A 23,839-nucleotide genomic window follows, 5' to 3' on the forward strand; every position below is an offset into this window, starting at 1 on the left:
GGAGGCGCAGAGGGACGTCCCCCCGCCCCCGCACAGCTGTGGCCTTGGGGCTCCATCCTGCCCAGCTAGGAGCGGGGAAGCAGCTGCACCGGGGTCAGAGGGCAAGGCTGGATTTGGGGAGCGAGGCTGTGGGGGGGGGCGTCAGCCAGGGGAGGTCACCTCATGTGTGGGGGGGCAAAGATGGGGGGACCCAGCCCTGCCCTGGGGTCCGCAGCCACCTGTGATGACCTATGACCTCGGCCAGGCTCACTAGCAGTCAGTTTATTTCCCCTGGGGTGCATAGAGACCCCATCTCAAAAACCGAACCCACAGCAACAGCCCAGCGGGGTGGTGTCCAGCTGGGGAGCCCAGCCGGCCCCCTTGGCCTTCATTGGCGTCCTCGTCCTCCTCCCCCCGGGGACACAGCTGACCTATAAGTGACAGCGGGGGACGGGGCAGCCACGGCCACCATGGACCCCGGCTGGACACTGCTGCTGCTGCTGCTGGCGTCCATCGCGGTGTCGCCGCCGGGCCTGGCGGTGGCCACGGGGACCCGAGAGAAGCTATGCGGCCACCACTTCTTGCGGGCGCTGGTGCGGGCGTGCGGGGGACCCCGCTGGGCCCCCGAGAGCGGCCATGGCCACCGTGAGTGGGGGGGTGGGGTGTGGTTGTCACTTGTCACAGAGTGGGGGAGGGGCCTCCGCACTCTCCCCCCACCTGGAGGCCGGCCTCGAACTCCGATCCTCCCGGCTCAGCCTCCCCAGCAGCCGGGATCACAGGCGTGAGCTGTTCCCGCCATGTGCGCACAGTGACGGTGACCCTGCGTCCCCAGGTGACCTGTGGCTGGAGGGACGTCCACCCCTCGGACAGGTGGCTGAAGATGGACACCTCGCGCTGGGACCCGGTCCCCAACCCGGTCCCCAGAGTCCTCACGGCCACCGCCACCGCCGCGCAGCCGTCGCCAACCCCGCACACGGCTGCTGCCTGGTCGGCTGCACCCAGAGTGACCTGCTGGGGCTCTGTCCCCACTGACCGCCCCGCACCCCACGGCCTCGGGGGAGGGCTGCCGGGTCCCCTAAAACTTGGGGCCGTCCCTGACTGCTACAGACACCCCGATGTCCACTGACGGTCCCCCCCGCACGCGTCCCCGGCTTCCTGTCCCCCCGGGAAGAAATAAATCAATCATGGAAGCAGCCCCGTGTCCTTCTGTGGTGGACGCCACCCGGCCTCCGGTGGCCTCAACCTCTCAGCCTCCCTGCCTCCACCTCCTGAAGGCGCCCAGCTTTTCACACCTCCCAAACCACACCAACGCCCTCTTCCAGCCCGGCCCCTGTCGGTCACCTCCTGTCCCCTTTCCCGGTACTTTATCCTTATCTGGCTCCAGCCCGGGGTGACAGGGGAGGTGACGCAGCCACCCCGCCCGGCCCAGCACAGGGGACCTTTGCTTGGCCTCCTTCTCCCCCAGCCTCGTCTCTCTAAGTGGGTTTGAATCCTTTAATTCTTGCTGCTGCCGCAGACCACAACGTGTGTGGGTGGGTCACGGGTTTTGCAGGGTGTGTAGGAGTTGGCCGAGCAGCATATTCACTCAACAAACCCTCCCCACGCTCACTTAGGGAGCAACACACAGCAGGCACAGCAGAGTTGCTTGGGGAACAGGGAGGAGGAGGCCCCGTAAATGCTAATTTGGGGCAGAGGGACGGGGTCTGCAAAATTTTGCACAAAGCTTATTTATTCCCTGAGGACGTCACTCCCAGCCACCCTGTCCCCCACAATGCCTGGGGGCCCGGCCCGGGTATTGGGGTCACTGTATGTCCCCAACATGTGAAGGACACTGGAGTGTCCACTTCCCAGGATGGAGGGTGTGAGGTGCCGGCCAGGGACACAGGACCCCCAACCCTGGACTGATTTCTAACCCAGCCTGGGGTCAGCGGCCTGTCCTCTGTCCAGTGTCCACTGTCACAGCACCTGAGGCCACCGGCGAGAAGGGGCAGCCCCCAGCTTCTAACTGCCACACGAAGGACACTGTCACATTTCCTGGGTTTCCTGTAGTCAGACCTAAGGACTATGGTCTGAGTGGTGCCAAGTGGGTTTTGCAGGGTGTGTAGGAGTTCACCGAGCAGACCATTCACTCAACAAACTCTCCCCAGCTCTCCTAGGCAGACAACAGTCTCAGTTCCCCCCTGGGGATAGAGGTGGTACCAAGTGGGCTTTGCAGGGTGTGTAGGAGTTTGCCAGGCAGCCTATTCACCCAACAAACCCCAGCTCACCTAGGGGCAGAACAATCTGAGTTCCTCTGGGGACACAGGTGCTCTCAGTTGGGTTTTGCAGGATATGTAGGAGTTCGCTGGGCAGACTACGCACTCAACAAACTCCCCTTGCCTCAGCTAGGCAGACAACAATCTAAGTCGCTATGGGGACACAGGTGGTGCCAAGTGGGTTTTGCAGAGTCTGAAGGAGTTTGCAGGGCACCATATTCACTCAACAGACCCCTCCTGGCTGACCTAGGCAGACAACAATCTCAGTTCCTCCGGGGACACAGGAGGGTTTTGCAGGGTGTGTAGGAGTTGGCCGGGCAGCATATTCACTCGACAAACCCTCACCTACTCAGACAACAACCTCAGTTCCCCGGGGGGAGGCGGGGAGGCGGGGGGGGGGTCACCTCAGTAGAGCCGGGCCTGCCTGCCGCAGGTGACATTGGGCCTGTTGAGCGCCTCCCACATGAGCAGCAGCTCGTAGGGCAGGAAGCGGTGCACGAGCAGGAGGTCGCGGTAGAAGCAGGGGTCGAAGGAGGACAGGCGGGCGGAGGGGGAGTGCAGGCCGCCCGTGCGGACGCCGCTGTGGCCGGCGGGTCGCAGGCCCTGGTGACGCAGGCACATACCCAGAAAGACGTCGTCGATGGGGAAAAGGTCGAGGGCGGACGCAGCTTGGCGCAGGGCTGTCCCCGTGAACCTGGACAGGAGGAAGCCCCCGCCACCGCAGTAGGGCGGGTAGTGGTCCTGGGGGGCCACCAGGTGGGGCACATAGTACTTGCTCCAGGGGACACGGATGGGCCCTACGTTCTGGATCAGGTGACCCACGAACAGGTGTCGGTCGGGGTCATGACCTCGCAGGTAGGTGACCATGTTGTCCGTGTGGGCGAAGACGTCGTCGTCCCCGTTGAGGACAAAGCTGGCGTTGGGACAGCGGCTGACTTGCCAGTCCATGAACAGCACCTGCGGGCGGCGGTGACCCGCGTTGGGAGTTCGATCTTCGCTGGACTCCTCTGCACCCCTCAAAACCCCACCCGGAACGCCCTCCGCCGGCTCCGTCCCCTGCCCAGGGCTGGCCCACCTGCTTCAGAGTGAGGTTGAAGAAGGAGTCGTGGAAGTCCCACTGCAGGATGTCCCCGTGCGTCCTGGCCTCCAGGTCCAGCAGCCGGTTGACCTTGCTGGCCTGGTGGGGGTCGTTTGCGGTGCCCACGAGGAACACACGGCGCAGCGGGGCGCCCTGCACCTGCCGCTCGCGGCCCCAGGTGCGGCGCACGAGCTCGCGGCGCTCGTAGTTGTGGGGCGAGGACTTGATGGCCATGAGCAGGAAGACGGCCGGGGCGCATTTGGTGGCCACGGCGTCCTGCAGCAGCCGGAAGGCCCGGCAGTGCCTGTGCAGCAGGAAGTCGCGGATGTGGCGTGGCTGCTGTGCAAAGTCGGGGTGCGAGGCCATGGAGGCGTTGGCCACGCAGGGCGGGGGCCGCGGGCGGGCGGGGGACAGCGAGGACCGGGCCTCGGCCTCGCCGGGGGGGTCCGGTGACATCGCCGGGCAGGACACCGCGGGTGGCGGGGGACGCAGGCTGAGCAGGGCCACCAGGGTCACCGTCCCCAGGGCCACCGTGAGCCACAGGTCAGGCCTGATCCGGGAACACCGCATCTTGACCAGCTCCTGTGCGGGGGCGACGTGGACGCCAGGTCCAGGTGGGCACAACGCTGATTATCCAAGCACCACCCCGGCTGTTCTGGGGACCCATGTTGTTAATTTTGGGGTGCAGGGGAGGAAACCGCACACCCCATCTGGCTTTTTGTTCTCTGCGTCCTCACCTCGCACCCCAGCTCTTTACAGAACCTGCAATCCCAGCAAACTCCTATTCCTCCCTTGAAACCCATCTCAAATGACCCGTCCTCCAGGAAGCTGGGAACCCTGGTCTCTGCCTCCCCGTCCACCCCCATCCCAAATACATGACAGTGTCTGCGTCCGGTTTGTGTCCCCGCAGTTAGGGGCTTCCCACACCTGGTACCTTGTGCATGTTCAGTGAGGGTTTGTTGAATGAATGTCAAACCTCACACTTACCTCAGGCTCCGCTGAGCTGTCTTCACTCCCTCTGTGGCACCTGGAACAGTGTGGGGACGGCTAGTGAGCCCTCCCCTGTCCCCTTTCAGCCCCGAGTGACCCCACGCAGCTGCGGCCTGGGAATGAGGCTGACCGTAGCTTTTAGGTTCCAATGGGGTCACAGATCAGCAACGGGGCTGGGGACAGGGTCTGCTTCGGCCTCAGCACAAATGTCCCCTCCTGATGGACACCGTGGGACACATGGGGTCCTAGTGTCCACCCGGCCTGTCTTGTTCCCCATTTTGTCCTCAGGGACAGTGGTGAGCATCACGGCCACCAGTGAGCAGAACCCCTGTGCTGAAGCCACCGGGGCTGTGACCACAGCCAGCTCATTAGCATAGGTGTCAGCTCATTAGCATAGGAGGGTCAGCTCATTAGAATATGAGATGTGGGCTCATTAGCATAGGGGAGTCAGCTCATTTGAATAGCGGTTGTCAGCTCATTAGCATACATGTCGCCTCATCAGCATAGGGACACCTGTATCCTCGAACTCAGGCTCTTCAGTGTCGCGGTCTAGTTGCGGCCAGTGTCCTCGAGAGGACAAGGGCAGTGCTGCCCATGGTCCCCACAGGGCCCGGCCCAGCGCAGCTGTGTCCCGGCTCCCAGCAGATGGGGAAACTGAGGCTGGGCAGGGAGCAGGATGAGAACCAGGATGCAAGCAGCATTGCTGAGCACCTGCTGCATGCGGCACGCTGGAGCCCAGGCCACCCCTGGTCACAACAAGATTCATGGCCAGTGACAGCCGTGACAAAGGGCTGCAGAGGGGAGAGGAACCCCAGGCGCCGGATTCAGGGGACACTGAAGGACGACAGGGACCCCCGGACAGTGCTGGGGACAGTGGCCGACGGCACAGCTGTGGGGGAGATGGTGGTGGGGTGGCGGGGAGCCATGGAGGCTCTCCTGGGGACAGGGATGGTCACAGCTTGGGGGACAGCCAGGGGAAGAGTTTGGTGTTGCAGGTACAGACCGGTCACTGGTGCACAGGGTGGACAGAGGACAGCTGGGGACAGAGTCTGAGAAGCTCTGGGCTTTTCACGGGGACACGGGGACGGCTGGCACTGGGTCTGGTGAGGAAGGAAGCCCTGGCCTGGGCGGCAAGGATGCCCGGGGAGGGGCTTGGCTCGGGGTGGGCAGGAAATGTCACTCAAGTGGCACAAATAGAATGTCAGAGCAAGGACACCGGGCTGCCTGCCTTGGGGCTGTGTGTCCTTCCTGCACCCGAGCCGCTTCGTCTTGGCATGGGCCTCCCTCTGCGCTGTGGCTGTGGATGTGGGGTGCTCTGGGCACCCCAAAGCCCCCCCAAGTCCCCAGTCTGCTCTCCCTGCGGCCACGCTGGCCATGGATGGATCCCTGAACCCCCCAGGCTCAGGCTGCCCCAGGGCCTTTGCACCTGCTGCCCCCCCCCCAGTTCTCATTGAACTCCAGGCCTCAGCCTAGGAGCACGAAATGTTAATGACACACTGAATATTCATGAGCTCCACGGGGGGGGGGTGCCTGACGTCAACAAGCCAGCTGGGGTTACTTGGAGCATCACGGTGAAGCTATCGTCACCTGAGCAAGTGCTGTCACCTGGCAGATGCCACACCTGGTCTAGGTTCTGGGGGCAGAAAGGAACGCCGGGTCTCACCGAAGTGTAACAGCGAGCAAAGTCGGGGTTCAGGAGTCCCAGGGTGTCCCCCGGAGTCTCCCGGACCCCTAGTTTCCAGGTAGACGAAAAGGGCACAGAGAGGGCATCCAACCGCCTGAGGTAACACAGCCAGGCCTGAGGGATCCCCACTGCACCCCACCTGCCCAGCTCCAATGGTGGCTCCTCACCCATCCCTCCCACCCCATAGCCATGAGAACATCCGTTTAACAGGAGCGGGAGTGACATTTATGAGCAGAAAAGAAAGAACACAGGCTCCAAAGGCCCCTGCAGTGACCAGGTCACCAAACACCTACTCTGAGCCCTGAGGACACGGAAGGGAAGGGAAGGGGGGACCCGCCCTGCCGACCTCGACTTCCCGGTTTCCAGGTCACAGAGGGCCACCCCGCCCCCGCCACTGTCCATGGAGGGATCAAAGGCTGGGACAGCGCCACCCCTTCTGGGACTGAACCCCAAAAGGGCCAGCCGGTGGGGACGGAGGCGGGGAAGGCAGCTGAACATCTCAATGCAGGTGTAAGGAAGGCCACACACAAAGTCCCCTTTGGGGCCTAGTCCCCTCCTTTGGGGACTTCCTAGACCTGGGGGTGGCCAGCCCCAGGGGTGGATCAGATTATTTCCGCCGTGCAAAGAAAAATGTCACGAAGGCAGTGTCTGCGTAATCAGCTCCGAGCAAACACGCCCGTCATGCGCACAGCCTGGCCGCCGCCCCGGGGCCCGGCCCCAACCCCTGCACCCGAGCCCGGCCGGCGGGGCGCCACGGCAGGGAAACTGAGGCACGGAGGCCGCGGCCAGCTGGTTTTGAGCTCCCGTCTCCGGCAGACGATCAAGCCAGGCCGAGTCCCACCAGGGAGACGGGCTACCTTTCGGGGTGGCCCTGGCAAGTCCCCTTCCTGCTCTGGGCTTTGGTGGTCAGGGGACAACAGGTCAGGTCACCTAGTGACTCCTTGCCTATGTGTCCTGGGCTGACACAGCCCGGCCTGGCGACAGGGGGACGCGGGTCTCGGGACACAGAAGCTCCCGTGTCCCCTATACCTGGACTGGACATGGGGACGTGACCGGAACTGCCACACCCCGGGGTGTGGGACAGGGGACAGGGTGGCCGGGCTGAGCTGGGCAGGGCTGGGCAAACAGAAGCCACCGCTCACCTAAGCCAGGTGAGGGCCACCTGTCCTTTGGCCGCACCTGTCTCCCAGGTGACACACGCACGCGGTGGCCTTGGGACGAGTGGGTTGACGCTAACAAGCCTGGAAAAGGGGGTTGGTGGTGGTGGCAGCTTTGGGGACAGTCCCCACGCTTGGCCAAGGGAAAGATGACCTTTGCATCTGGAGGCAGAGGCACCAGATGGGGGTTCGAGGCCAGCCTCAGCCCAGGTCTCAAGCAAGAAATAAAAACAAGAAAATCTGGTCACCAGGGCAGCTGTGACACAATCACCAGCGAGGTGACAACGGTGACAGTGAGTGGCCACTGCACTCCGTCCCTCCTCGCCTGTCCCCATAACTGAACGCACTTGACACAGAGGGAAACTGAGGCTCGGAGGCCGGAAGTCGCTCACCAGGTCCCCCCGCCCCCCACGCCAGCGGTGTCCCCATCCTGTCCCCCCCACCGCCAGCGGTGTCCCCATGCTGTCCCGCCCCCCGACCCAGGAGGGGACACTGAGTGCTCGGAGACCCCGCGGCACTCACCAGGCGGCAGCGCGTCGGACTCCGCAGCCTCCGCCGCCGCCGCGGGCGCTTTTCACCTGGCCGAGTCCCCGCCCCGCTCGCGCCCCGCCCAGGCGGAGTTCCCCGGCCACGCCCCCACCACGGGCCACGCCCCTCTCGGTGATACGCCCCGCCTATGTCCCGAGATTCCTTCTTCCTATAGGCCCAAGCTCCCATCAGCCCCGCCCCTCCATCTGACCACGCCCACATCTCCCGGACACGCCTCGTCAACCTTGCCGGCTGCTTGTGCCACTCATCCTTTCACCACACGGCTAGTCCCGCCCCACTTTCCTTCTTACAGCCCCGCCCCACTCGATGCAAGCCCCATCTTGGCCACGCCCCTCTTCTCAGCTGCATCTCATAGCCCCAGACTCAACTGTATATAAAGCACCAACCCGCCACCAGCCCCGCCCCCCCAGACTCCACTCCAGGACACGCCCCCTCCTCCCAGACTTCCCCCTTTATACAGTCGGGCTGAACCACTAGCTCCGCCCCTCCCTCTGACCACACCTTCCAGCCCGGCCACGCCCCTCTCCCCGGGAGTCATCGCTTCATACAGCCGCCCTTGACCAATAGCACGGCTGCACTCAGGGCCCCGCCCCTCCTCGGCCCCGCCCCTCACCCCCGGCCCCGCCCCTTTCATCTCCTCTGCTTTCTCCTGTTGTCCCCGGGAGGAGGCGCTCTGCGGCCGTGCCTCAGTTTCCCCGCCTCAGCATCAGCTGCGGACTCTGCTCCAAGCACATGAGTCACACCTGGCTTTCTACAGACTGGCGACATCCGAAGGGGCCCCTAAGCTCCTGCATCGGCGATAACAGCTGGACTTTGTGCAGAGCCCCCATTCACCCACCCCATGGGGCCCCAGGGAAGGAGCTGGTGCCTCATGAGCGAGTGCACCCCCTTCCCACCGTTCCTGGCCAGGTCCTCCCTGCCCTGTCCCTCCAAGCCCTGGACGCCGTGGTCACCCGTCAGCTCTGGACTCAAATGCAAGCTAGGTGTCACAGGACCATCCCCGCCTTTCCTGGTGGCAGAAGATACAAAACAGACCTTGCGGAAAACCCTTGCACACGGGTGCGCACAGTCCAAGGGGGTGGACGACTTGTGCTGCAGTCACACCGCGGAATCTTACTCGGCCCTGAAAAAGAACGGAGCCAACCCTGCACGCCACAACCGGAGGAACCATGGAAACGCCGTGGTGACAGACACAAAGCCCACGTGGTGCGTCCTCCATTGCCAGGACACGACCAGAACAGCAAATCCACACTGCAGGGACCAGGGGAGGGGGCCGTGCCTCCACTTCATTTGGGGGTGGGGGGCATAGCCCCAGAGCTGTGCCCTTGAAAATGCTGGACTTCATGTGATGTGCATTTCACTGCAATTAAGACAAAACCAAAAGAAAGCAGCCGGGCCCTCGCCAGGCGAGCGTGACCTTGGCCTCTGAGCCCATTGGCCACTTCGCTTCAGAGTTGGGGTGTCATAAATGGCCTAACGACACCCCACCCTGGGAGTGAACGGGTCCCCGCCCTCCCGGCTCTGTGGGAAAAAGGTCTTTGGTGTTTTCAAAGGGATCTGCTGTCCCAGGAACAGCAGATTAAAGCCACCAGCTGCACCCCAAATGCTGCCCCGTGCACCCCACCCCACAGGCCAGGAAGGCACGTGTGCTGGAGACCCCTCTGCCTGCCGAGTCCCCCTTGCGGCTGTGACCATCCGGTCACCCTGCACACAGCGCTTGAGCCATGTTTTCCCGCGGCTGACGAAACCTAGGATGAAAGCAGGCCAGACATAAGGAGTCCTGCAGGCTTCCTAAGGACGGGGCATTGTAAGCAGGGTTTTGAGGGCTGAGTAGGAGTTTGCAAGCTGCGGTAGGGTGTCTGTCCCCCTTCTGGCCCTTCCCTTGGAGGTCACGGTGGGAGGTCAGAGAGGAGCAAGGCTGGCCTCCAGCACGACCTCCCACCACGGCTTCTGTTCCTGCACCAAGTGTGCAGACACCCACAGACACCCAGCGAGTGCGAGCAAAGGGGAAACTGAGGCTCGGCCACAGTCAGAGACGCTCTGATTGCATAGCTGTGAACTGTACTCTGCTTACATCCCCACTGCCTGGCATACTGCAGGTGCTCAATTAATGCTTCTGTGCCAACTACTGACTTCCTTGGGTTGACTAAGTTCTTCCCCAGCTTATCAACTCCTACTCGTACCTCAAAACCCCGATGATAAGTGCCCCTCCTTGGGTGGTTTTCCTGATGGTCCCCTCTGTGGCACTGTTTAGGAGACATCTTTGTAATTTAGTTAGAAAATAAAGTTTATTTAAACAACATTAAAAGGCCAGAACCTGGGGGTGGGGGTGAAGATTGGCGAGATTTGTGGGGGGGGAATCTTGGCTCAGCCAGTGGGCGTGGTGAGGACTGGGGGGCTCCTGTCGGTGGAGTCCAGGTCTCGGGGGGACTGGGGGTTCAGTGAGCACCAGGACAGGGCAGCGCTGACCTCAGCAGCTCACCAGATACATCCCTGCATTGGGGGGTGGGTGGGGGAGAAGGTGGGGGGACAGTGAGGAAACGCCAGCCGCCCCAGCCCCCACTTCCTCCCTCTGAACCCCTTCCTTGCTTTTTTTTCTTTTTTTTTTTTTGGCAAAGCTGGGGACCAACTTGGGGTTTCCATGCTGGGCAGGCGCTAACCACTGGGCCGCATGGCCCCTGGCCTCCTCAAAGACTCCCCCCCACCCCCGAATCCCCCCAGATCCCATCGGCACCCCGTTTCTGCCCCTCACCTGTGGCAAACCTCCTCTTCACCAGGGACATGCGGTAGCCACTGCCCACCAGCTCCAGGTCCACGCCGGACAGAGTGACCCCCTCGCTGGTAAACTGTGCGGCCACGGGGCTGGGGGCGCTGGGCCCCGAGAGCGGCTCCCAGCTGGCAGAGAGATGTCCGGAGCCTGGGGGGGATGGGGGGGTCAGCCTGCTCTGTCCCCTGGGGTCCCCCTCCCGTCCTTGGTCCCCTGTGGCCTCCACTCTCTCTGCCACAGGACCTTTGCACCTGCTGTAGGTGCACGCCTTCTCCCGGATCTCCTGGGGGAGCCCCCACATGCATCTGACACCCCCAAACACGGCCGCTCACCCCCTGCCTCCGACACATCTGGGAGTTTCCACGTGAACCGCTTCTCCTCCAGATTCCTGGCGAGGGACGCTCGGTCAGGTTGTCCTCCCCAGGGAAGAAGGGGGACCCAGCTTGGCCGTGGTGGTCGGGGACATGGAGGGGCTTGGACACTAGTCTCCGACTGACTTAATGACTTGGGATGGAACCCAGGGACCCCCTCCCCCCCCACCACCGCACGCCCTCACCACGTGGCGGCCGGCTGCAGGCGGACGTTGGTCACCGGCCCCCCGATGGGCAGCAGGATCTGGACATTGGTGAGTGGTGTGGCCACGGCGGTGGCGCCAGCCCGGTAGCTGTAGTCCACTGACACCTGGGTGAGGGTCGGGCTGCACTGCCAGTGGGCGCTCAGGTGCAAGGGCACAGACTGTGGGCCAGGGCGGGAAAACTACGCGGGCGAGAACAAGAGAGACTCGGCTTGGAGCACCCTCCAGGCCTGCCGTGCGGCCAACGCACGCATCATAGAGGCTGCGCTGCACGCTGCGGCCAGCAGAGGGCAGCAGAGCGCAACCCCTGGAGGGGGTGGGGCCCTCCTCTTCTAATTGGCATAATCCAGGCAGAACCTTTCCACATTGGCTACAACTCACGCCCCGCCCACCAACGATTCTCATTGGCTGCCTGCTTGCCCCGCCCCCTCTGGCCCCGCCCTCTCCACGTGGCCCACCTGGTACCGCAGCAGCACCACGTTGTAGTAGGAGGCCGCTGGGTTCTGCTCTGCCTGGCGCTGCAGGGCCTCGGTCAGCGCCGCCATGTTCAGCCAGAAGTCTTTGGTCTCTGGGTCACTCTGGGAGGAGTCACTGCAGAGATGGGGGTGGGGGAACCCATCACCCCAACCCTCAGCAAACGCTCTCCCTGGGTCCCCCATCAAAGCCTTACTGCATGGGATGGATGGGCAGTTAGGAAGCAAGGGAGCCAGGAGGTTCAGAGACGGCAAGACACTTGCCCGAGGTCACACAGCAAACCCCCAGGAAGGCAGAGCTAGAATTCGGAGCCCCATTACCCGAAGAGCAGGTCTGCGTTGGGCTGGAAGTGCTCGATGCTCCCCGTGTGTACGAGCCGGAAGCTGAGGACGGGGGGCGGTGGGGACCCGCTGAACACACGCAGGATACCGGCTGGGAAGGTCATGGTCAGCTCCCCACTCACTCGGGCCAGGCAGCTGGGGGGACAGGGAGGGCTGGCACCTCTCTCCAAGCCCTCCTGCTTCCACTGCACCCCACAGCCCCCCAAACACACAACCTTACTTACATCCCTGCTTGCACAGGGGGAAGCTGCCTTATTTCCCTTTTCTCCTAGGCCACCAGGAAGCTCAGAACAGAACACTTCCCCTCTCTCTTTTTTTTGTTTCCTTCAGGTTAGGTGTTGAGTCTAACACTCCCCTCCTCTCTGTGGTTGGACTTTGAGGTCTTCTCTGCTGGATGGTCACCCCAGGGATGTCAAAACTCCCCGTGACTCAGCTCGCTCAGCCCTGTCCTGCTGCTCGGCCAGACCCGGTTTCTAGCCTCACGGGGACTTCCTGTAATGCCCAGCTCTGCTCACATGGCCTCCACGGCTGCCACTGACCCTGTCCCTGGCAGCATCACCGTGTACCTGGGGCTGTGGCCGCCGAAGTAGGCGTGGACGTACTCGGTGAAGGCCGTGGCCACAGGCAGGGCATCCTGGGAGCCCAGGACCACAGGGCTGGGGCCCCGGGAGACTCCTGTGGTGGTGGGGAATGAAAATGAGGACAGACAGACAGACAGACAGAATGGAGACATACCCCAGGCTCTGCTTCACCTGCTTAGACCAAGACCACCCAGACCCCATTAGGAGAAAGTGGGTCTCTTTTGTGTGTTTAGGGGTTGGGGACAAGGGACATACCGTGTCCGGCCTGGGAGAAGCTGGGCCGTTCTGGGCCGATGTTGGGGACTGAAGAGCCCAGTGGGGAAGGGCTCAGGGACCGAGACTGTGGACAGGAGAGAGGCAGGACAGTGAGCCACGCTGGATGCCACCCCGGGTGACCGCAGTCAGCCCCTGGCGACACCTTCAACCTACCAGGTCACCATTGCTGCGTGCAAGGGGACAGGACACCTTCCGGGTGCGGGGCCTCCGGGGCGGGGCGGCCAGGCCCTCCCTGGCTGTGGGGTCAATAGGTGTGGACATGAGGTCTGGGCAGTGAGTGAAGTCTGGGGTCACCCCCGATCCCAGCCCCCGCCAATCTCAAGCTCTTCTGCCCAGCAGGCTTCTGCCCCAGGGCCTTTGCACGGCTCCACCCTCCCTCTCCCAGGGAGGCATGGCCACCTCCTGCAAAGATGGGGGTCCCCACTTCCCCCGGGGGGCTGGCCTCACCTCCTCCGGCCTCCAGCCCCCAGGGTCCTGGCGATGGCGCCAGGGGCTGTGGAGAGTCCGGCCGGGGTGGGCCCCGCCTCCCCCTGGGTTCCTGGGGCTGCGCCCTACAGCTGGGTGGGCTTTGCGGGGTGCCTGGGCGGGGGACCCAGGAATCTGGGGAGGGGCCGGGCGCAGCGTGGGACGGAGAGTCCAGGCCTGAATCCTCCACGTTCTCCGGGGACGAAGAGGAGAAGGGGGAGGGGCTGGACGTGAAGCCCAGGCTGCTGGAGCCTAAGGGAGAGGAGGGCAGGGGCTGCTGACCACGCCCACACGGAGTCCCCACCCACCAACCTGCAGGCCACGCCCACGTGCAGGAAAGGCTCACTCAGGGTTACCACCACTTCCTCTGATGCCCCGCCCACCAACTGCAGCAACGGTGTGGCTCCACCCACCCACACAGCCCCGCCCACTCCAGCAAGGCCCCGCCCACTCAAGCACAGACCACGCCCTCTGGGCCCTCCCACTCACACGAGCAACGCCCCACCCTTTACAGTCCCATCCACTCAGCAAAGCTGCCACCAGCCCTGCCCATTCTTGTGAAACCACCATCCCCTTGGCCCCGCCCACTCCACAAGGCCTTACCCTCTCTAGCTCCACCCACTCTAGCAAGCCCCACCCCCTGCGGCCCCTCCCAATCAAGCAAAAGACCTCACGCTCTGGACCCTCCCACTGGCACAACCCCGCCCACTCCAGCAAGGCCCCACCCTCTGGACCCCGCCCACTAACGTCTCACCCACTCAGCAAAACCTCCACCTGCTACAGCTCCGCCCACCCTGGTGAAGCCCCACCCTCCAGCCCCTCCCGGGCCACGCCCACTCCCCCTGCTGTCACCTGTAAAGTCTTCGTGGTCGAAGGCGGACTCCAGCGGCGGCCCAAAGAGGCTCTTGGACACCTGCTCATCGCAAGACGGCAGCTTCTCTGCACAGCTGGGGACACGAGGAGGCCGAGAGGGGCTTCTGTTGTCCCCATGCCCCCGCCCACCTCAGGGCCTTAGCACATGCTGTTCCCTGCAGTTCTGCCACCGCCCCCTCTGTCCTCTTCAGGGACCAAGCTGGAAGTCACCCCTTAGCCAGACCCCATGACGTCGCCGCCACCTGTCCATCACACCACCCACGGGTGGAGGGGGACTGAGCTGGGGCCGGTCCCCGCCTGCCTGAGTCCCGTGTCCTCTGCAGAACGCACCTGCTGGCCCTGGGGGCCGACCGTGGCCTCTGCGGCTTCCCAGCCGTGTCCCCTAGGGGAGAGACGCCTGCGTCACCGCACTGCACAGACTGGGGACCAAGGTGACCCGCAAATCAGGCAGAGAGGGATTCACACCTCATTTGGGGGCCCCCTCCCTCCCTCTGCGCTCCCCACCCCCAGCTCTCTTTCCCCTTTCAGAATTCAGAAGGGGAAACCGAGGGTCAGAGGAGCTAAGCGGCCTGTGGGGCTGGGGTTCGAGTCCCCCCGCTTTCCCTCTCTGGACAAAGACACAGGCCACTCACGGGAGGAATGGCGCTTCATGGTTCCCTGTGGACAAGACGGGGCGGCGTCAGGCATGGCTGTATCCAGCCATCCAACCCCAGGCATGGCGCCCACAGCTCCGCCACCACCCACCCAGTCCACGCCACGCATACCCCGGGGCCAGGAGGGAGGATGAGGCTGCCCGCGGTGGCCCTGAGCTGGGCCGCGGCAGCCTCGGAGCTGCAGGCAGGGGCCCGGGCCGGGGCGGGCTTGATGTGCACATAGAATTTGCGGGGTTCGTCGTCGTCGAAGTCGGAGTCGCTGGATGAGAAGCGAGAGGGCTCGGCCGTGCGTAGGTCGCAGTCAAGGAGCCAAAGGGATTGCACAAAGTCCTGCACCGTTTTATCCCTCACCACCCAGCTGTCGAACTCCTATGCAGCTGCTAAACCCCACCACCAGTGCCCCTTCCTTTAGAAAGCCCCTCTGCTTAATCCAGCAAGGGTGTCCTTGCTCTGCCCCCTGGGGACACCAGGATATTGTTGTGGGTGACCTCAGGCCGGATGGTGAAGCCCTCTTCATCCACCTCTGGACACATCTGGGGGACAGATGGTGGTCAGACCCCCACTGGTAACCCCTTCAGTCACCTCAGACTCCAGTCCAGCTTCCCCTGGTGTGGGACCAGAGCCAGGGGAAGGCGACACTCGGCGGGCTGGCTGTCCCTCCCATGTGGACAGAGGTGGGATTTGAACACCGAGCCCCCGAACCGCCCCTGGACCCAGCACTCACCCCTGAATCGGGTTCCAGGATGTCTCTGGGGACAGGAAGAGACGTTAGCGCCACCAGACGGGGGTCAGGGATGCTGGGTCCTGGGCCACGTGGGAGGGCTGAGGATGAGGGAGGTGGCCTGGGCAGGGTGGGGTGACCCGGGTGGGGAGGTCAGGGGAGATGGGGAGGTGGGGGATGGGGGAGGCGGGGGATGGGGAGGTGGGGGTTGGGCGATGGGGAGGTGGGGGACGGGGGGGGGGAGGTGGGGGATGGGGGTTGGGGAAGTGGGGGATGGGGAGGTGGGGGATGGGGGTTGGGGAGGTGGGGCATGGGGAGGGGGGATGGGGAGGTGGGAGGTGGGGGATGGGGAGGTGGGAGGTGGGGGATGGGGAGGTGGGGGATGGGGGAGGTGGGGGATAGGGGAGGTGGGGGATGGGGGTTGGGGAGGTGGGGGATGGGGAGGTGGGCGATGGGGAGGTGGGGGATGGGGGTTGGGGAGGTGGGCGATGGGGGAGGTGGGGGATGGGGGATGTGGGGGATGGGGGAGGTGGGGGATGGGGGGATGGGGAGGTGGGGGATGGGGGGGATGGGGAGGTGGGGGATGGGGGGATGGGGAGGTGGGGGATGGGGGGGATGGGGAGGTGGGCGATGGGGGGGATGGGGAGGTGGGCGATGGGGAGGTGGGGGACGGGGAGGTGGCGGTGACTCCCGGGAGGGGTGGCGGTGGTCCTCACGCGGCTGCCCGTGGCTCCCGCTCTCGCCGGCTGAGTCCTGGCAGGCGGAAGGCCTTGGCTCCGCGCAGCCGCTTCATGGCTGGGGACAGAGGGTGGCTGAGCCCGCGGTCCCCTCGCCCAGGTCCCCACCCGGGGTCGGCTGGGCGCCCAGGCCCAGACGTACTTGCCTTCCTGCAGGGCGGCCGCGCTGTAGGCCTCGAAGTCCACGGGGCCTGGACAGGACGGAGGACAAAAAGCCTGAGCCCCGCGGTCCCCTGGGGCACGGACGGAGCAGGGGACAGGGGGATGTCAGGGGGTGGGGGTGGGGGGGACGAGGACAGGCCCGGCTGGCCCTAGACGTCTAATTATCCCGGCTTGTCTGGTGGGCACAGAGAAGTCAAGACGCTGGCCCGGGGTCACACAGCGCGCCAGGAACCCAGGACCCCTCATTTTTAATGGGACTCCAGAGCCTTGCACGGCTGCCTGGGCCCGGGCAGCGCGTGAGCAGTGGACGTGCGGGGCACTGACCCACCTGGCCTGTCCCGGCCGGTGCCCTTGGTCTCTGCAAACCTGCGGAGCAGCATCTCCACGCTCACGTTTTCAATGTTCTGCTTGAACTCCTCGTGCACCTGGGGGACAGCGGCGTGAATGGCAGGGGCTGGGCCGCCTGTCCGTCCCCAACCCGTCTGTCCGCCCGTCCTGGCCCCGCACCTGCCCGATCTGCACGTGCGTGTCTTCCACCGAGTGCGCGAAGGAGCCCAGCAGGGCCTTCATGTGCTGCAGGTGCGTCTCCTCCATGGCTTGGAAGCGCTGGGAGGAGGGAGGGGCAGCGGGAAAGACCAATCAGAGCCTTCCGGCACCACGTGATTGATGGGGGGGAAGAGCCAATGGGAGAGTCTGCCCTAGGACTTTGGATGAAGACTTTGAGCCAATGAGCTGCTGGCATGTAAATGAGCCTTCTGCCGGGGGCGTGGCTTGCACGGTAGCGCACCTGCCTAGCCAAGCAGGCCGCCCTGAGTTCAAACCCCGACACCGCCAGTACAGATAAACTATCAAAATAAAAATAAACGGACGCTTGTGCTGGCCACTTTCTCTCTGTGTGTGCACATGCGTGGCAGTGATGTCCCCAGGGGAAGAAAACAGAGAGACACAACTTCCTGCCATCACCATTTGAGCACTTGGTTCCAGCCATGCCTGAACCGCACCCCGCCCCCCAAAATAAATCTTTCCAGTTCCTTGACTCTACAAATGCTGTCAGTGCCAAATTAAAATTTCCAAGGCTGGCGACCTTTAAGACAATCCTATATTCCTGATCCTAACGTTTCAATCTGCTTCCAGCCCCCGGTCCTCAGGCTCCCTGGGGTTGGGGACCGCAGGGAGGGGCCCTCACCAGGGCGGAGTCCAGCATCTTGTGCTCGAAGTCGGCCCTGGCGGAGTTGTACTTCTCCACCGAGCGCCTCAGGCTCTCCGCTGCCTTCTTGGTTTTGGCTTCTGCCTGGGAGGCACAGAGAGGGGTGGTGCTAGGACAGGGGGACACCGGGTGGTCCGGCCAGCGTGGGTGACCCCTGCAGACAAGCCCACCTTGTCTATCTCCTTCTGGCTCGTGCTCTCCCGGCGCAGCCGCTCCTGGTCCATGCAGCGGTTCAGGTAGTTCTCACGGCACTTGGGCAGAAGCTGGCTGACCCCCGCCAGCGCGTGGACAGCGTCCAGGGTGCCCAGCACCTCGTCCTTGCACTGCGGGGGACCATGGAGCTGGTGACACGGTGGTCACACTGCCGCGGCTCCAGGCCCACGGTCTCATTTAAAAATATCTGGGGGTGTGGAGTGTGGGGAGGGGACGAGACCCTGGCTGGCTTCACCCCCAGAACCCCAATTAATCGGGAAATCAATGCCAGCCTCCAAGTGTGATCCTCCCAATCTCAGCCTCCCCTTTAGCTGGGATTACAGTTGTGAACCAGGGTGCTCGGCTCCTGTCGAGTTTTCCCCCCAGGCCACAGTTTGCTTATGCCTGACACTTAACTTTTCTTTTCTTTCTTTTGTCTGGTGTCCAAATCCTCAGAGCCACACGCCAGGGGCTGGGGTCCCCACTTCCCGTCCCCCCACGCCCACCTTCTTCTGGGTCTTCAGCTGTTCTTCCCCGTAGCGCACCACATCTTTGATGAGGTCCTGCAGTTTCCGAGTCAGCTCCAGGTGGCACAGCGCCAGCTTGTCCGAGGACACTCGGAAGACCTCCCAGAGCGGGGCGAAGGTCCTGGGGCCGGGGGCGGGAGAGGGGCGCATCACACAGCTTCAGTTGACAGTCACTGGGGTGTCGGCCCCTGTGCCCGGCCACCATGCCCTTCTGTCCCTCCTCTCTCAGATCTCCCCACCTCTGCCTTGAGCAGGCCAACTGTGTGGTTGCCCCAGGGCCTTTGCACTGACGCAGCTACCTGCCTGGCCCTCACAGAAAGCACTCTGCTCCTGTCTGGGGGTGACAACTGTGCCATTTGTGTGGTGCACACACGTGGCACGGAGGTGGCCACGGGTGCCCTGCACACTGAAGGTGCTCTGTGAATATTTGTGCAATAAAGGAAGGAAGGAAGGAGCTGGTGAGTGAGTGAGTGACACGCAACTCTCTCTCCCACTGCACCACGAGTGGGCAGGTGACACTCACCCCATGGGGGTCCCGTTGCTGGCCAGCTTGGACAGCTTCGACATGGCCTTGGAGTATGTCTCCTCGATAGTGGCCCTGGGTGGGAGGACGGGGAGGAGCTGGGCACCGAGGGAGAGGCTCCGGGCTGGGGCTCAGTTTCCCCAGGTCACTCATCTAAGCCGTAGCTCTAAACGCGGGGTGTTTTGCGGGGTCAGGGTGGGCACACCGCGCCTGCTCCATGGGGAACCGGATGGAGTTGGAATCCCCCAGTGCCCAGGTAATCTGATTTTGCAGAACCCAGGTGACAACTGCTGAAGAGGCAGTAGAGGGCGACAGGATTCAGAGCCGCAGGTTTTAGGGTCTCCAAGCTCCTGTGGTTCCTGCAGCCTGGGGGGAGCTGGATTGGGTCACCAGGTGGGAGCCGGTACAGGTGCAAGACCAGAGGAGAGGGCGGAGCCTCGGGGAGGGCGGGACTTCCGGTGTGGGCGGAGTTACTGGCTGGGTGGGGCCTGGACCCATGATTACAGGTGTGGGCGGGGCCTCGTGGAAGGCGGGACTTCCGGTGTGGGCAGAGCAGCAGGTGGGTGGGGCTAGGACCCATGCCCACAGAGGTGGGTGGGGCCTCGACGAGGGCGGGGCTGCAGGTGTGTGGATGGGGCTGCAGGGTGGGTGGGACGTGGACCAATGGCCGCTTAGTGGGCGGGGCCAAAGGTCTGTGGGTGAGACAAGACTGTGGGTGGGGCTAGGAGGAGGACAGGGCATCAGGCTTGTGGGTGGGTCCTTGTGCTGGGTGGGACTTGGGGAAGTAGCTATCGAGGTGGGTGGAGCCACTTTGTGAGGGTGGGGCTTCAGGGTGGGTGGGGCTTCAGGGTGGGTGGGGATTGGGCTAATGATCAGAGGTGGGCGGGACTGAAGGTTTGTGGTCGGGATTGTGCAGTGAGTGGGGCTATGAGGGCGGGGCTTCAGGCTGGTGGGTACGGCCTGTGATGGGTGGGGCGCGTGGTGGGCAGGGCTTGGGGCCTCACCTCTCCCGGATGAAGTCGGCCAGCTCCTTGGTGGAGATGGGCCCCTGCTTCACGCCCTGGTACAGGACCTCAAAGCCATGGTTTTTCTCACCCTGCAGGGAATGGCGTGGAGACTGAGCAGGGCGCAAAGGTTGTTGCCTAGCAACAACCGCTGGCAAGGAGCCAACCAGGAGAAGGCCATTCCTAGGCTGTAGTGATTGGTTCAGGCCTGAGCCAATCAGCATGCAGCATCCTCCCCATTTCACAGGGATTGGTTCGTTGAACGTAAATGCGTCCAATCAGAGAGAAGCCTGGGATTTTTGTTCCCTGATGGATGGAGAAAAATCTTATTTGCTCTTTGTGTGGCTGTCTCTGTCTTTCTGTCTGTTCGCCTCTGTCTCAAGCAATCTCGTCCCCTTTGATTTATTTTTCTTCTTTTTTTGTCTTTCCGTAGCTGAGGAATTAGGTGTTGACAGATTTTAGTGGAAGGAGGCGAGGACTGTGCTGTGTGACCTGGGCAAGTCGCTATCCCTCCCTGAACCTTGCTAACATGGGGCAGAATCGAGTGGTGGAGTGCCTGCCTAGCAAGCGAGGGGCCCTGGGTTCAAACCCCAGTGTCACCAAAGAAAAAAAGGGGGTCCATGATCTTTCATGAGGATGCAGTGAGTACTGGGTTGATGTACTCAGGGTCCCCAAAAGGCAATGCTAATGTTTGCTAATTTGCACTATTCATTAATATTTCCTTTTTGCATGCGCACACTGCAAACATTGATGTCAAAGGGGAACTTTATTGCTACATTAAAATGGGAAAGCAGGACACCTTGGCGTCAATGTCAGCCAGACCCTGTCCTGAACAGGGCGTGTGTCGCTGGGTTCTGACGGCCTGGAACCCCAAAAACACTTAGCATGGAACTGCTGACATCTCCTTCCCACTCGTGTCCCAGCCACCTCCTCTGGGGACCTTCCCCAAACCCGCCACCCTGTCCACTCGCCGAGGACCCCTGGTCTCTCAGGAGGACATCTCCCCTCTTCCCCATCCAGGCTTAGACCGCCCAGGCCAAGGGTCAAATGTCCCTGATGTGCTGGGTCACATCGGGTTGGTTACTTCTCCTCTCTGGCCCTAACTTTCCACTGGGGACGATGACAGTTCCCAATGCCTGAGGGTCTGGGTGAGATGTGTCCAGGACAGCGCTGGACACAGGGTCTCTAGGGAGGACCGAGCGGCTCCTCAGCGTCCACCTGCCACCCCGGGGGATCCTCGGACGAGGCCGTGCCAGGCACCGCCACCCAGGCTGGCCTCTTGGGCTGACTCGGAGCCAAGTCCTGGCCCGGTTCCCGGTCCTGGCAACAACCCCCTAGCAGTGTCTGCCTCCCTTGGACAGGGCTGGCAGCCGAGGGTCCCAGGAGGAGTTGTCCTGGGAGTGGGTCCCCCCACACCATTGCCTCTGGCCCCCACTGTGACCCCAATGACAGCTACAGCGGGATGTCCTACCACGGCTCAGGAGTGACCCTCCCCTGCTCACACTTCCCCCAGGGCCCTCTGCTGTAAGCCTGGGGACTGGGGTATCCCTGTCTGGCTGGATGGCCCCAAAGGAGCCTCAGAGCCCCCCCGACATTGCTCAGGAAAGCGCCAGGCCATGTCTCTGACATGGACAGGTGTCCGTGGACCTTGCCCGAGTCCCAGGAAAGCGAATAGGGAAATGGAGGCCCAGGGATGCAGAGACACCTGCCCAGGGCCTCCCTGAAGAGCGGATCCCTGTCCTCAGCTCCCAGCTCTCTGTCACTCAGGGCCCAGCCGGCCACCTTTGATGGGGTGGGAGAGTCGGGGGAGGTTTCTATTTTCTCTTCCCGCGTCTGACTTCTCCTCCGCGCGCTTATGCACCTTAAAATAAGTGTACGTGCTGCCGTCAGGGCTCCAAAATGTGGGTGACATGGGATCCTGCAGCGGTCCGCCCTCCACTTACACAGAGGTGCTGACGGGGACTCAGATAGCGACAGTCCCTCGGTGGGGGTGTCACATGGCCATTTAGAGGTCAAGCTGGGCAGTCTGACCCTGGAGGAGAGTCTAGAGGTCAGACACCTGCAAGGGCAAGGGGGTGCGGTCCCTTTAAGACAGCAAGAGCCAGTAAGAGGAGCTCCAGCTGGGGAGGGAGGCAGGCTGTTGCCAGGGGCAACCGGTTGCCTAGCAACGGGTTTCCTCTTTCCAGCTCAGGGGCTGCAGATGAGGAAGGGGCTTTTGCCCCACTTCTTCCCTGATCCTGGGGCAGCTCCTGTTCCCACTTCCTCCGAGGCTCCCCATGACTCTGTCCTTGCACCCAGAGTCCTCATCTAACGTCCGTGCTTCCACTCAAGCTTGGAACACCTTTCCCACTTCCTCCATTGGGTGTCAGCTGCTATAAGGGGGCGCCCTAACCCTCAGGGTGAGTCTGGATGGCTCTGCGACACGCCCCGCCCCGGCCCCGACCAGGCCCAGATGGAGCCTCCCGGGGCCCCAGCTCCCAGAGTCACAGACACGCGTGGGGTCACAGGGTCAAAAGGAGGAAGGGAATGAGTGGATGAAGGAGTGATGGATGGATGGATGGATGGGTGGATGGGTGGATGATGGATGGATGGATGGGTGGATGGGTGGATGATGGATGGATGGATGGGTGGATGGGTGGGTGGATGGATGGATGGGTGGATGGATGGATGGATGGGTGGATGGATGGATGGATGGGTGGATGGGTGGATGGATGGGTGGATGGATGGATGGATGGATGGGTGGATGGGTGGATGGATGGGTGGATGGGTGGATGGATGGGTGGATGGATGGATGGATGGGTGGATGGATGGGTGGATGGGTGGATAGGTGGATGGATGGGTGGATGGGTGGATGGATGGGTGGATGGATGGATGGATGGGTGGATGGATGGGTGGATGGGTGGATAGGTGGATGGATGGGTGGATAGGTGGATGGATGGGTGGATGGATGGGTGGATGGATGGATGGATGGGTGGATGGATGGATGGATGGGTGGATGGATGGGTGGATGGGTGGATAGGTGGATGGATGGGTGGATGGGTGGATGGATGGATGGGTGGATGGGTGGATGGATGGGTGGATGGATGGATGGATGGGTGGATGGGTGGATGGATGGATGGATGGATGGGTGGATGGGTGGATGTATGGGTGGATGGGTGGATGGGTGGATGGATGGGTGGATGGATGGGTGGATGGGTGGATGGATGGGTGGATGGGTGGGTGGATGGATGGGTGGATGGATGGGTGGGTGGATGGTGGATGGGTGGATGGATGGGTGGGTGGATGGATGGATGGATGGTGGGTGGATGGATGGGTGGGTGGGTGGGTGGAAGGGTGGATGGGTGGGTGGGTGGATGATGGATGGATGGATGGGTGGATGGATGGGTGGATGGATGGATGGGTGGATGGATGGATGGATGGGTGGATGGGTGGATGATGGATGGATGGATGGGTGGATGGGTGGATGGATGGGTGGATGGATGGATGGATGGGTGGATGGATGGGTGGATGGGTGGATAGGTGGATGGATGGGTGGATGGGTGGATGGATGGGTGGATGGATGGATGGATGGGTGGATGGATGGGTGGATGGGTGGATAGGTGGATGGATGGGTGGGTGGATGGGTGGATGGATGGATGGATGGGTGGGTGGATGGATGGATGGGTGGATGGATGGGTGGATGGGTGGATAGGTGGATGGATGGGTGGATGGGTGGATGGATGGATGGGTGGATGGGTGGATGGGTGGGTGGATGGATGGATGGATGGGTGGATGGGTGGATGGGTGGATGGATGGATGGGTGGATGGGTGGATGTATGGGTGGATGGGTGGATGGGTGGATGGATGGGTGGATGGGTGGGTGGATGGGTGGATGGATGGGTGGATGGGTGGGTGGATGGATGGGTGGATAGATGGATGGGTGGATGGGTGGGTGGATGGATGGATGGATGGTGGGTGGATGGATGGGTGGGTGGGTGGGTGGAAGGGTGGATGGGTGGGTGGGTGGAAGGGTGGATGGGTGGATGGATGGGTGGGTGGTGGAAGGGTGGATGGGTGGGGTGGGTGGTGGG

At 62.8% G+C, this 23,839-nt stretch overlaps 3 protein-coding genes across 10 annotated transcripts in view; 1 reads left to right on the forward strand and 2 right to left on the reverse strand.

Annotated features, from left to right (window-relative positions):
* Nucleotides 1-304: 304 nt before the first annotated feature.
* Nucleotides 305-1,172, forward strand: LOC109698337 (insulin-like 3). 2 transcript variants are annotated; one of them, XM_074064550.1, is made up of 2 exons: nucleotides 305-624; nucleotides 735-1,172. In XM_074064550.1, the coding sequence occupies exons 1-2, from the start codon at nucleotides 450-452 to the stop codon at nucleotides 1,103-1,105; spliced, it is 546 nt and encodes a 181-aa protein (XP_073920651.1). In that variant the 5' UTR covers nucleotides 305-449; the 3' UTR covers nucleotides 1,106-1,172. The 2 variants fall into 2 exon arrangements, with proteins under 2 accessions (XP_073920651.1, XP_020038069.1); XM_020182480.2 differs by having other exon boundaries at nucleotides 323-624; nucleotides 812-1,172.
* Nucleotides 1,173-1,690: 518 nt separating this feature from the next.
* Nucleotides 1,691-8,486, reverse strand: LOC141420288 (N-acetyllactosaminide beta-1,3-N-acetylglucosaminyltransferase 3-like). The gene is made up of 5 exons (XM_074064567.1): nucleotides 8,436-8,486; nucleotides 7,666-7,817; nucleotides 4,300-4,339; nucleotides 3,310-3,894; nucleotides 1,691-3,191 (listed from the first exon to the last, which is right to left on the reverse strand). The coding sequence occupies exons 1-5, from the start codon at nucleotides 8,484-8,486 to the stop codon at nucleotides 2,640-2,642; spliced, it is 1,380 nt and encodes a 459-aa protein (XP_073920668.1). The 3' UTR covers nucleotides 1,691-2,639.
* Nucleotides 8,487-9,961: 1,475 nt separating this feature from the next.
* LOC109698335 (FCH and mu domain containing endocytic adaptor 1) overlaps nucleotides 9,962-23,839 on the reverse strand; it is a 16,434-nt gene continuing 2,556 nt past the window's right edge. For 4 of the 7 annotated variants that reach the window (XM_020182478.2, XM_074064539.1, XM_074064538.1 and 1 more), the window contains exons 3-27: nucleotides 19,770-19,861; nucleotides 18,766-18,840; nucleotides 18,222-18,363; nucleotides 17,694-17,846; nucleotides 17,503-17,607; nucleotides 16,824-16,922; nucleotides 16,645-16,741; nucleotides 16,301-16,345; nucleotides 16,134-16,212; nucleotides 15,421-15,445; nucleotides 15,172-15,229; nucleotides 14,808-14,986; nucleotides 14,676-14,700; nucleotides 14,374-14,425; nucleotides 14,023-14,117; nucleotides 13,153-13,422; nucleotides 12,859-12,941; nucleotides 12,685-12,769; nucleotides 12,415-12,523; nucleotides 11,828-11,983; nucleotides 11,492-11,624; nucleotides 11,016-11,215; nucleotides 10,792-10,847; nucleotides 10,445-10,609; nucleotides 9,962-10,185 (exon numbers count right to left, since the gene is read on the reverse strand). In XM_020182478.2, the coding sequence (XP_020038067.2) occupies nucleotides 10,163-10,185; nucleotides 10,445-10,609; nucleotides 10,792-10,847; nucleotides 11,016-11,215; nucleotides 11,492-11,624; nucleotides 11,828-11,983; nucleotides 12,415-12,523; nucleotides 12,685-12,769; nucleotides 12,859-12,941; nucleotides 13,153-13,422; nucleotides 14,023-14,117; nucleotides 14,374-14,425; nucleotides 14,676-14,700; nucleotides 14,808-14,986; nucleotides 15,172-15,229; nucleotides 15,421-15,445; nucleotides 16,134-16,212; nucleotides 16,301-16,345; nucleotides 16,645-16,741; nucleotides 16,824-16,922; nucleotides 17,503-17,607; nucleotides 17,694-17,846; nucleotides 18,222-18,363; nucleotides 18,766-18,840; nucleotides 19,770-19,861 (2,601 nt within the window). In that variant the 3' untranslated portion in view covers nucleotides 9,962-10,162. Of the gene's footprint in view, nucleotides 10,186-10,444; nucleotides 10,610-10,791; nucleotides 10,848-11,015; nucleotides 11,216-11,491; nucleotides 11,625-11,827; nucleotides 11,984-12,414; nucleotides 12,524-12,684; nucleotides 12,770-12,858; nucleotides 12,942-13,152; nucleotides 13,423-14,022; nucleotides 14,118-14,373; nucleotides 14,426-14,675; nucleotides 14,701-14,807; nucleotides 14,987-15,171; nucleotides 15,230-15,420; nucleotides 15,446-16,133; nucleotides 16,213-16,300; nucleotides 16,346-16,644; nucleotides 16,742-16,823; nucleotides 16,923-17,502; nucleotides 17,608-17,693; nucleotides 17,847-18,221; nucleotides 18,364-18,765; nucleotides 18,841-19,769; nucleotides 19,862-21,630; nucleotides 21,829-23,839 lie in introns of all 7 variants that reach the window. The other 3 variants (XM_074064535.1, XM_074064536.1, XM_074064534.1) reach the window with 3 other exon arrangements.

Source organism: Castor canadensis, unplaced genomic scaffold (assembly GCF_047511655.1).
Source record: "Castor canadensis unplaced genomic scaffold, mCasCan1.hap1v2 HAP1_SCAFFOLD_88, whole genome shotgun sequence".
Lineage (NCBI taxonomy): Eukaryota > Metazoa > Chordata > Mammalia > Rodentia > Castoridae > Castor > Castor canadensis.